We start from the raw sequence: 12279 nt of genomic DNA, 5'->3' as shown, positions 1-12279 counted from the left end.
ACTAGATTTACATCTTTTCTAAATTAGAGTGTGCAAATAGAGTTTTAAAAGAGTGCAAATGGGGTGTTTTTAGAATCCTCTCAGCCAATTCTTAGCAGAACACAGTGGTGACTTTAACCTTATCCCATGTTCCTCAATCTGAATTGAGAATATCAGTGTCACCTTAGAGTAGTTGGTGTTTGGTGGTTTGTTTGATTTGTTCCATTTTATATCCTGTATGTTATTGTTGATAATAGTTTTTATTAACGGGTAATTAAACTGGATTATTATAATTTAAAAATACTAATATAAACACATAAAGATATTTCAACATAATTCTTTAAGTTCAAAGGTATATTTTTTTAGAAGATAACTGTTCAAAATGATAAGAAAATTTGATTTTCTATACTTACATATACCTAATATTTTTTTCCTAAACTAATACTTTTCTACATTAAAAATATATGACCACTTTTCCAAAATCCCAAAAATACCCCTCTCAAAAACTCTTTTTTTTTTTTTTTTCAATTTTTCTGGGCTTCTAAGGGATCGGGTTCGATGGGGCCCGATGCCCGTCCGATGGGAATTTTTTTGGATTTTTGAAGTCGGGTCTGATGGGCCCCGATGCCAAATTTTTGGGGTCCGATGGGTTTTTTTGGGTTTTTGAAGTCGGAGGCCCGATGGGCCTGATGCCCCGTCCGATGGGCCCGATGCCCGTCCGATGGGGTCCGATGGGCCCATCGGACCCGACCTTAAAAACCCAAAAAAATTGAAATTTTGGCGCGGCATCGGACCTTCTTCTTCTCCGGTGGTGTTCGCCCGGCGTGCGTGCGTGGGTTCGGTCGAGATGGCGTGCGTGCGTGCGTGGGTTCGGTCGAGTGGGCGTGGGTTCGGTTGGTGGATGGTGCTTTAGGCCTCCGTCGGTGCGTGTTTACGGTGTTGTGGACGGTGGTGAGGGGCTGGCGTTTTGGGCGGTGGTGAGGGGCCGACGCTTTGGGCGGTGGTGAGGGGGATTGGGGGTTGTGGTTCGGTTGGTTGAGAGAGAGAGAGAGAGATAGACGAAGAGAGAGATGGGGAAGAGAGAGAGATGGGGTTGAGTTATGGGAGGGGTAGTATTGGGTTTTAGATAAAATTGTCACATATTTTCAATTTTCATATGTATTCAATTAGGGAAAAAATTATCCCCCAATTAATGTATAGATATTCAAATTTCCCAAATGATATTACATGTTATCAAAAAAAAAAAAAAGATATTGCATCCATGTTCTTCTATAATCTTTTTTTTAGCTTTTAAAATTCAAATAGTCCTATATGTGTTTAGATAAAAAATAAGAAGTTCTTTTTTAATTTAAAAATCATTTTGGAAGAAGCTAAGATTTGTAACTTCTCTCAAAAGGACTTTTGAGAAACTATTTTAAAAATGAAAATAACTTACATAATTCTTAATTCACTCACAAAAGATTTTTTTTTTTAATATTCAAACACTTTGAAAAGCAATTTTTATTAAAAAAGATCTTCATATAATAGTTATCGAAACAGTAAAAATAAAACAAAGCTTATACTTATACTTCTAGCTATAAGAAAAAGTAGAAATTTAGCTAAACGGAGTCGAAATAATCCATCTTTCTCTTCAATTTTAAAAATTTAACAGCAAATAAAATAAGAAAATTTTGTAATTCCTCTAAAAAATAGTTGTATTGATACACTTTTATTATATTTTCAGCATTCATGTAGTTATAATTCTATTATTGTTTTTATAATAGTATTCATTATATATTCATAACATCTTGCAAAATTTTGAGATATTTAAAATGATTTATAGTAGCAAAATCAAACAATTTGTTGGATGTGTATGGTGTGTGAAATAAATTGTTTAAACTCTTTTTTTTTTTTTATGTAAATTATTTAAAAAAATTCAAATAAAAAATTGCAATAAAAACTTAGAATTATAACTATTTAGACACAAAAGAAAAGAATGCATTTACACACCCCTTTTCGAGGTTGCACTCAACTAATAAAATATTTTTATTAGAGTGCCTTTAACCATACTAAACACACTAAAAAAATGAGCTCTAACATAGAATAGCTCTCTCAAATAGATGGATAGAGAGCCCCCATTTTTTTCCAAAACATTTTTAATACTATTTATAAAAAAGGAATATTACTTTTTTTGTTTTTATCATTTCATTAAATCAATCTATATTTAATAAATTTAAATTTTTAAAATATTATTAAACTAATCAATTCTAACTAAAGTAAGGAGCCTGAGATTAAAAAAAGTCAATTATCAAAAAACAAGTGAATTTTCACATTTTATGGTTTTTATACAATTTGTGTAAAAATATGGATTTTTTTTTAAAAAAATAAATTATTTTACGGGAAAAATTCAAAAAAAAAAAAAAAAGAAAAAGAAAATATGAGAAAAATATTATAAGGTAATTGGTTACCCTAAAGAGGTTACTAGTTACCCTCTGATTACCTTAAGGGTAATTGATTATCCTAACCTATTTTCTCTAAATTTTTAACTTTTTTCTTTAATTTTTCCCACGGAATAATTGTTCGAAAAAAAAACCCTAAAATAAAAATTCCCTTAAAAATCTGTTTTAACATTTTGACTAAAAAAATATCTTGGAGATAATCTTAGAGATATTTTTGGCAAAGCGTGGCCAATTATTACGTTTGCAGTTACTTAAGTTATTTTCCTAGCTACACATTTTAATTTGTTTATAGCACTATAGTATAATACTTAATTTTTTTTGTTTAGTTGTCTAAGTACCTAAATTATTACATATGTAGCATTTAAGTACCCATGCTATTATTTTATTTATTTTTTTTTTTAAACAAAAATACCAAGTGTATAAGTAGATTTTAAACCATATAGACAGACTTAAATACTAGAAAAAAAAAACCTTAGGCAGTTAAGTGTTACAAATCTAATAATTTAGGTTGTATTCTATAAAACCTTTTAAATTATATAAAAATTGAAATACATTTTTTATTTTTAAAAAATAATAATTAGTATTTTTCCTTTACGAACTTATGGCACTACCAAATACCCCCTAAAATATACAAACCGTTTAATTCTTAATAAATTTGGTTTTATTTATTTTTGGATGTTTAAAAACTGTCCTGTTTTGTCCCTTGAAATTTGACTACTACAAAATTGTATCCTTTTAAAAAAAAATATTTTAAAAATTATTTTACATATTAATATATATATCTATTATTTTGAACGTTTTTTTTTAATTAAATGATTTAAAAAAATCAAGTATTTTTTATTTACAAATTAAGCAAATAAGAAAAATATATTAAAAATTCAATTTGGTGGGAAAATCTGGTTTTCATTTCGGGAAATTTACATGGTATACTAACTTTTGCTATTTTTTTTACAAAAATACTGTCAAGCGGTATTTTTTACTTTTTTACTGTGTTTTTTTATAAGTTTCATACTGCAGTATACTGTGTTAAGTTTTCACTATTGTTCTACTGGTGTTTTTTAGTTGTTCTACTGTTGTTTTGAGTTGTTCTGTTTTGTGTTCTACTGGTGTTTTATAAAAACACAGTATTTTTGAAAAGATTTTCATGTGACAGTATTTTTGTAAAAATTAACCCAAATTCCAGTATTTTTGTAAGTTTCCCTTCATTTTCTCGAAAAATTTAGGTTCATTTAAGGTGCATTTGGTAACACTTTTTAATCAATTTTTTGTTTTTAAAATTTAAAAAGTGAAAATATTTTCTAAAATCATGTTCTATAAAACTATTTTCACTCTTTAATTTTTTAACTGAGAATCAAAATTTTAAAAATTTTGAAGACATAAAAAATCATTTTTTATATTTTTTTAAATATTTTTTTTTCTTAATCAATATTTTGGACCTAACTCCAACCTAAACCTTGGAACCCGAACATACCCTGGCCGTGATCCCGGACCCAGCCCCCGATCATTTGCTTAAAAAGGTTATGAATAGCAGCAAAGGTTACGAATTCAGCTCCGTCAAACTGAGACATGTTGCTGAAAAAAGGCTATTGATTTGAACATCGATTTAACCACCTCTGCACCAGAGAATAGAGGGAAATCTTCAATTCGAATACCCCATTTGCTTGAGAACCAAAGACTAATAGTGATAGGACATTAACATAAGAAGTGGGCAGCAGTGTCACCAGCTGCATTGCCACAGAAAAAGCACTGGCCAACTTAATTTCCAAAAATACCCCACAACCTCGAGCCAAAAGGGAGACAATCTTTAGATAGTTTCCACAAGAACAACTTCAACCTTTCATGAATGTGCGACTTCCATAAAGAGGAACATATCTCATCTGTTATAAATGTCCTCTTATGGAAATCGAGGTAAGAAGCCTTAAGAGAAAAACACCCAATCCGTACTTGACATCCACACCAGCGAGTCTTCACTTTGGCATTCTACGAGATTACAAGCCAATATCTTCTTAGCAGCCTCAGGTCGAAAAGATCTCATGATCAACGCCTCATCCCAAGAAACCCCATTATCAGCCAAGAAATTCACCACTTCCAGATTAGTGATGATACCAGGGTTCAAATCTTTGGGTCCCAACCCAACAGAGTCCCATCAGAACACGTTTAATTACAAAACCAGATCTTCACCTTCGACTGCCTTCCAACCAGCTAAGCACAATTATCCAAATTAAAGTTGCGTGTTTCCCATATTCCTTTAGCCACAAGGGAGCACAGCTCCAAAAGCACCACATCAATGAATAATTGCATACCGTACACCAATATAAATAAATATATATTTATTCACTATAAATATCATATGAAAAAAATACTTGCATATAGAATCTCAAGGCTTTCCAAATTGGAACAAAAATTTAACAAAGGGTCGGTAGCAAAATTATAAATCTAATATCATTCTTTTATCCTATAAAGACAGATGTTGTATCTCAGGCCTCAGCTTGAAGTAGATCCAAAAACCAAAAAGGACTTTGAAATATATATAAACAATTAGGATCTTAGGGACTTTAACAGATGAATTTATCTACAACTTCTCAAAAACTATCCTTTGCTTGGCGTATGACACCCAAAGCTTCTGCATCATTTGCCGTGGAAGGAATGTTTAATATCTGCCTGATCTCTTTACTCGAAGTTCGAAGAAATGGATTACATGCCTTCTCCAGTTTGAGGGTAGTTGGAATCTAATACATCACCAAATATAAAACTTTCAATGCAAGAACATGACTTAAAAAAGAAAAACATGCAAACACACACAAATTTCTGCTTGCAAGGAAAAAAATGTTAGGTGCATTTTAATTTAACTATCTTGATGTAACTTGCAAGGCACAAACTTGCAGATTACAAAATCAGATAAGAACTAAGAAATATATCATATCATCCTCAACAGGAACACAATAAAGTTTTTTCCTTTTGCTCAAGAGGAACATAAGCAAGTTGGTTTTGGAGTACAAGTGGAAGAAAGTACCGTAGGCAAGCTCTTGTTGCGAAGATGAGCTACATGTGCTGCATAGGATTGGAGTGCCTCATTCTCAGGCTCTATAGACAATGCAAACTTTGAATTACTCTGTTAAAACAAGTATCTGTAGTCAGGACAATGTGATTTCTTTTGGGTTTTTTCGGAAAGAATCAGGGAAAGCAAAACCCCTTACCAATGTATATTCATGACCACAGTATACATTTGTGTCATCTGGCAAAGATGTAATCTTTCTAAGGGATGACAGCATCTGCAACAAAGACACTAGCCATTTTAATTCCAAGTGAAATACAATAGAATTTAAAAAACAGATTATTAGGACATCCACATATTTTGTATATAACAAAGTGCCAAGTTTTTTTTTCCTGATAAGAAAGGAAAAAGTTATAACTGCAGAACTAAAAATCTATATTTCTTATAAACCAATTTCACACTAATTTACATAGCTATATGAGAAATGACCCACTCTAATTCATCAGAAACCATCTTAGACAACATAAACGTATAAACTACAACCACGAAATAACAACCTGTTCAGGGGTTCCTTCAAACAGTTTGCCACATGATAAACTGAACAATGTATCTCCAGTAAAAATTGCCCCAGATCCAGGAAAGTAGAAGCTAATATGACCTGGTAAGAAAGCAACAGAGAGATTAGAAACCCGGGGCTATATTCCTATATCAATAAATCTACTTGAGATACAAGAGAACATGGCTGAAAACATTTACTAGAAATACCCCAGGGGAAAGAAAAATAACTAAAGTATATGACTGCTAATAAGCCCTGAACCACAATAGAAAGGAGGTCTAATCAACTTATGACAACCAGAACCCCGTTATTAGTTTCAACTTAGCAGCTTACACAGTTTTCCATACATTATGCCTAAGAGGTTTAGAAGAGCAAAACAACAAAACAATAAGTTCTAAGATAAAAAATGGTAAGATTAAAGAAAAAGAGCCCAAATAGAACCAAAGGGCATGGGGGATATGTTCTTCATGAAAATAAATTGAATTCCATTCACACCCTGGAACAAGAAAACAGCTAATGAGCAATGCAGTTATAGCAATAAGGTGATTCGGCTTCAGTAGTAATCCAAACGCTACAAATGATATTCAGACTAGTCAATTTATGGAGTATGACCTCGTGTATGACCAGGAGTCTCCATAACATGCACCTCATGGCCTGCAAACATCCACTTATCCCCATCATCCAAAACAATATCAATGCCTGGAATTCTGTTCCTGTCTATCGCTGAGCCAATCACCTAAAGGACACAAAAAGGATACATAGATCCACAAAACTTATCAGCACAATTGGAGAATTCTGATTGGAATGGGAAAGAAAAGCTGCTAAAATGAGTTTGCAGTTTTATGCTAACAAGTTTACAGATTGGTTATTTTATCAAGTGTAAGCGTAGTTTTACATCTTTCACGCTTTTCCACAATAATCATTATAAATCATTCCCATTTGAATAATATACCAGTACAGCAGTACCATATAGCAATTTATTGCTGGATGCAATAACTCATTCAAGTTTTTATGCTACTTTCTTGGAGTAGCAGTACCAATAATAATTATGCAAGACGAAATTAGACAGAAGCAAAATTGGGGACAACAATCACACTACTGCACTTGTAATAAAAGCTGTTGAAGTTTAAACATGTTGATGATATGAAGATGAGAGTCAAATCAACTGATAAAATAATCCAAGTCCAACCACAAACGATAAATGATAGTTTTTCTTATATCCTAACGTCATGTGCCTATGCATCAACGTGTAATACAAATGTGTTCATTTTGTGTGAAAATTAACTTATTAACAAATAAAATAAGAAGAAAAGTAGCTTATTGAAAGGCTAATGTCATCATACCTTTGCACCATACCTTGCTTTCAACTCCACGTTACCACCAGTATGATCATGATGATGATGAGTATTTAGAATGTATGTCAAATTTCTATTTTTCCTACTCAAAGCTTCAATAACAGGCACAGCTTCAGAAGGATCAACCACACCAACTGTGCCAGTATCCACATCATGCAGAAGATACGCATAGTTATCGCTAAGGCATGGTACCTGAAAGATAAAAGTATCATAAAAGTGATAGGATTAATTATAGTCACAATGTCAGATCTCATCTAAGAGTACCAAGTGAAATATTTGTCATACATTGTTCCCCTTGTATTCTTAGTATCAAAGCATTTCAAGTCATTAAAAGTCTGTGTTATGTCAAACATGGAATAAAAATGTATCGGTAAAATAAATATTTCTTAAGTTAAATGAGCAGATCATGATCAATAAATGAAAAAGTTTTGGGGAAATTGAAAAGAAGAGCTCACCAATTCAATTTGCAATGAGGATGACATATTAACAACACTACAAAACTGATCAACCCGAAGGGTTCTACTAGCTCCACGCAAGGTCTTTAATGGAGAAGAGAACAGCCTCATAAACCCATACAGCAAGCCCTTTCTGAGGCAAAGTTGTCTCATACCTCGCCATACAGAAAACCCACTCCTTACCTAAAACATGTTTTTCAAAAACAGAACAGGCAAAATCATTTAGGTTCCAATAGCAAGAAAAATTGAAAAATAGAAGAAATTATGAGCCCTCTAGTCAACTTCATAACAAGCAACAAGGTGACAAGATTGCAGACATTCTTAGCATGAGATTAGATCTTGTATCAAAGATATATAAAAGATTTAGAAATAGAAAAAATTATGAGCCCTCTAGTCAACTTCAACACTTTGACATTCACAATTGATGTCATAACAAAGTCGTTATTTCTGCATCAATCCAGCTTAACTTACTACATAGCAAAAGTCAATCCACCTCACCTAAAGTAGTAAAATTTGAAAAAAGCAGTGAAAGTTAAAAAACTAGACTACTAATACTAGAATACAAAAATATCAAGAAAGGGTTTCAAAAGAAAAACCCTTTTCAAAGTGATAAGAGTTAGATAGCCTTCACAATGTCTCTCGCTTATAATAATTTTCAACCCATTAAAATAATAATAATAATAAAGAAAGAGAAAAGCCATTAAATTATGTTATACACCAGAATATGACAGAAAATCATATGGTACATCCACAGGGTAAGGAAAAAACAAGATCAAAATGGCTGAGGAAAGCAATCTACTTTACTTTTAAACGATAAAAGTTTAGATTTGAACCTACATTTAATCAAAATCCAATTATTTCTCAACCAAGAAAAAGAAAACTAGGGTAAACCACAATTCTGCAAACAGAGAAAATCATATAAGATATGGGAATAGAGAGAGACCCTAGAAGAACAAGGTAAGGAGGCCATTGCACAGGAGGATGCCCTGGAGATCATCTGCATCCCCTTCCCTTCGGACCAGCTTCTTCGACTCAGCTTTCTCTTTTCCTCTTCAACAATCTCAGAGGAACAGAGAAGAGAAGAAGAAGAAGAGAAAGAGAGAGAAACAAAAATGGTGTGTGGGTTGTCACTTTTGGCAGTTGAGCTTTCCTAATTTTGATTCCTTTCCTTTTTTTCTTTTCTTTTTAGAAAATAAAATTGGAAATTATTAATTAAGGTAGACTTTCTACTCTGACACACATATATACACATCAACGCCTTCATTTCTTTATTAATTTCATTAATTTTGGTCATCAAGGACTCACCTGCGGGTCGCCAAAGTGTCCCCTCCACCAACGGACACGTGCACTTTTCTAGTTGTGGTTTAGCTTACCTACATTACTACTACCTCATTTTTATTTTGTGGTTACACTAATTTTAATTTTATCCTAAAAGAAAAGGTTCTTTCTTGTCAAATCAAAATTGAAAGGGAAATTTGATTTTCTATACTTAGAAAATCAAAAAATTTGATTCCTAAACCAATAATTTAAACCCTAAAAAAACTATACTTTTTTTTTCAAAACCCCAAAAATACCCCCAAACTCTCACAACATCTCTCTTTCTCTCTCTATCTCGGCCGGTCCACGAATCCCACACCCCAGGTCCGATGGTCGGACCATGGGGTCCGATGGGGTCCGACCAATCGGACCCATCGGACCCCATGGTCCGACCATCGAACTGGTTTTTTTTTTTTTTTCCTTCTTCATTCGATGATTTGAGAGAGACAAAAAAAAAAAAAAAGAAAAAAGGCATATGGTCCGATGGTCGCACCACATGGTCCGATGGGTCCGATTGGTCGGACCGCATCGGACCATGTGGTCCGACCATCGGACCATATGCCTTTTTTCTTTTTTTTTTGGTTTCAGTTCGGTCCGAGAGAGAGAGACGAAGAGAGTGAGAGGGGGCGGTTCGATTTGGCGTGGATCTCCAGTGGTGTTCGGCCGGTTTTTGTGGTTCACCGTGTGTGGTGGATCGGCGTGCATGGTGAACGCCGTGCATGGGTGGTGATCGGCGTTGATGACGGTGGGTGTGGGGTTTCGGGTTGGGTCGGAGGGGTTGGGGTCGGACTGGGGTTGCTCTTTCGGGTTGGGGTTGGGGTCGGAGGGGTTGGGGTTCGGGTGTGAGATAGAGGGAGAGAGAGATGATGCAGAGAGAGAGAGAATATTGTGAGGGGGGTATTTTTGGGGTTTTGAAAAAAAAGGTATAGTTTTTTTAGGTTTTAAATTTTTGGTTTAGGGAAATTTTTTTTTGATTTTCTAAGTATAGAAAATCAAATTTCCCAATTGAAAATATCGCTCGAATTTAAAGGGGTGCACAAAATATGAACCAAACTATTCAACCCAGCCAACCCAACTCATTTTTTGTAGTAAAGGATTATGTTAAGAGTAGGTCATGACTCATTGGGTTGAAAAGTGATAGGTCATATAATTATGGGTTGGTTATGGGTTAGACACATTTTAACTCTATATAACCCAAACCAACCCATTTCTTAAAAGATGTTCTAAATTTACATACATAAAATATATTTTATATTCACAAAATATATACAAATATAAATTTTACATTTTCATACATAAATAAATTATATTGTGATAACCTTTGAACGTGAATTAACCAAAACACATAATTAACATGTAGGCTATAGTTACCATACTACTTTTACGAACAAGCTTAGTGTGAGAATCAATTACTATTATTAACTTTGCTACCCACACAATGATACCACTACAATCTTAATTTTTTTAAAGCACTATATTACACACACATATAAATATGCATCGTTTTTTTTTTTTTTGTATGCACTAGGTTGAATAATTTTATTCTGTTTGTAACATAAATATTAAAGTTTAAAATATTCCTCTCAACCCAATGAACCCAACCCAACCCACCCCTACATTATTGTACTAAGTAGGGTTGGGTTGTATAATAAAAAAAATTAAATAGTTTACAGCTTATTCAAACCGCAATCATTGAGTTGGCCTATTAAAATATCTTTATCCCAGCCAACCCAATCCATGTGTACCCCTAATTCAAACCTTATTAATTTTCTAAACATCGTTAATTTATTATTAAAAAAACATTCTATTTAGTATTTACCTAGTGTTAGTGTGAGATTGCCTTTATTTGTATTGTATCTAGATTTCAATGGGCTATTGTGCGCACTATAGTAGAAATTTCAATTTTCTTTGTATGATATACATATTAGACATACTACACATTTAAAAAATTTCTCAACAATTATATTGTAGTTTCAAAATGTTTGTCTTTCATTCATTTTTATAGTAAAATTATTTAGCCATTATTTTCATCACTCTAAACTATAAATTATTCTACACTTACTCATCTTTATTATATAAATATATATACTATAGATTATATGAACATACATTTTTACACAATTTTTCATACTAATTTTACATCATTTGATTAAAAATATTTAATAATTAAGACTAAAATAAGATAATATTAATTAGTAAAAAAATAAAACTTAAACATTAGACCTATATAGATTATGAAGAAAAAAAAGGATTATTTTAAAAAAATAGAAAAACACAAAAAACAACCAAGTTTAATTATAAAAATAAGGTTGTTCAGAATTTTAAATATTTTTACAGTTTTTAAAATTTTATTTACATAAAATATGGTCTTTTAATGTATTATTATGTTGCACTCTTGTTATTTTGTTGTTGGTTTCTTGTTATCTGTATATTATCTTTCTATGTTATTTGAATGTTGTTTTACTATTATTTGCATGTGATTTTCTTGTTGTGTTTGGTGTTCTTTTGAAAAACACCATAAAAATATATATGAAAAAAAAATTAAACATAACTGTGTAAAAAAATTATCAAAAATAATAGTTTGCGTAAATTTTCAGAAAAAAAATAAGTGAATTTACATAAACATAAATCGTATGCTGTAAAATATGCTAATTGTAAGAAAGAAAATTAAAAAACTAAGATCTCCAACAAAATACCATAAATAAATATAACTAACTATTATATTATTTTTTGTAACTTCTGTTATTTGGATTTTCAAACCAGGAATGGCAAATTGGGGTTTTTTCGCGGATCGGATCGGGGCCCCGACCCGATGGGGCAGTCCCGCCCCGGTAGAATCGAATCGATATTCGGGTCTTTGCCCCGCCCCGCCCCGCCCCGGTTAGGTTTTTTTCGGGTCGGGGATGACCCGATCCGCTAATGCAATAACTTAAAAAAAAAATAAAAAAATATTTACTACTCTGCATTCATCCATTGGTTCCCAACCCAAACGCAAATATTAATTAATTAGCAGATTATGTACATATATATTGAATTAGGGGATCATTATTTACTTAACAGTGTGTGTATATATTTATATGTATATATTGTTCTCTTCTATCATGGCTTTATTAGAGATTAGATTCCCCACAAATGTTAATTAATCCATGGCCAAGGCTTCTTAAAAAATATTAATAAAAATATT

At 32.4% G+C, this 12279-nt stretch overlaps 1 protein-coding gene across 1 annotated transcript; it reads right to left on the bottom strand.

Annotated features, from left to right (window-relative positions):
- Positions 1–4732: 4732 nt before the first annotated feature.
- Positions 4733–9018, bottom strand: LOC115722756 (probable hydroxyacylglutathione hydrolase 2, chloroplastic). Its single transcript, XM_030652060.2, has 8 exons — positions 8722–9018; positions 7779–7961; positions 7312–7515; positions 6581–6704; positions 5970–6070; positions 5615–5689; positions 5431–5529; positions 4733–5146 (listed from the first exon to the last, which is right to left on the bottom strand). Exons 1-8 carry the CDS (start codon positions 8779–8781, stop codon positions 5000–5002), a joined length of 993 nt encoding a protein of 330 aa, XP_030507920.2. The 5' UTR covers positions 8782–9018; the 3' UTR covers positions 4733–4999.
- Between the last annotated feature and the right edge of the window lie 3261 nt (positions 9019–12279).

The sequence above is a fragment of the Cannabis sativa genome, chromosome 9, assembly GCF_029168945.1.
Source record: "Cannabis sativa cultivar Pink pepper isolate KNU-18-1 chromosome 9, ASM2916894v1, whole genome shotgun sequence".
NCBI lineage: Eukaryota > Viridiplantae > Streptophyta > Magnoliopsida > Rosales > Cannabaceae > Cannabis > Cannabis sativa.
This window is presented reverse-complemented; position numbering and strand designations above follow the sequence as displayed.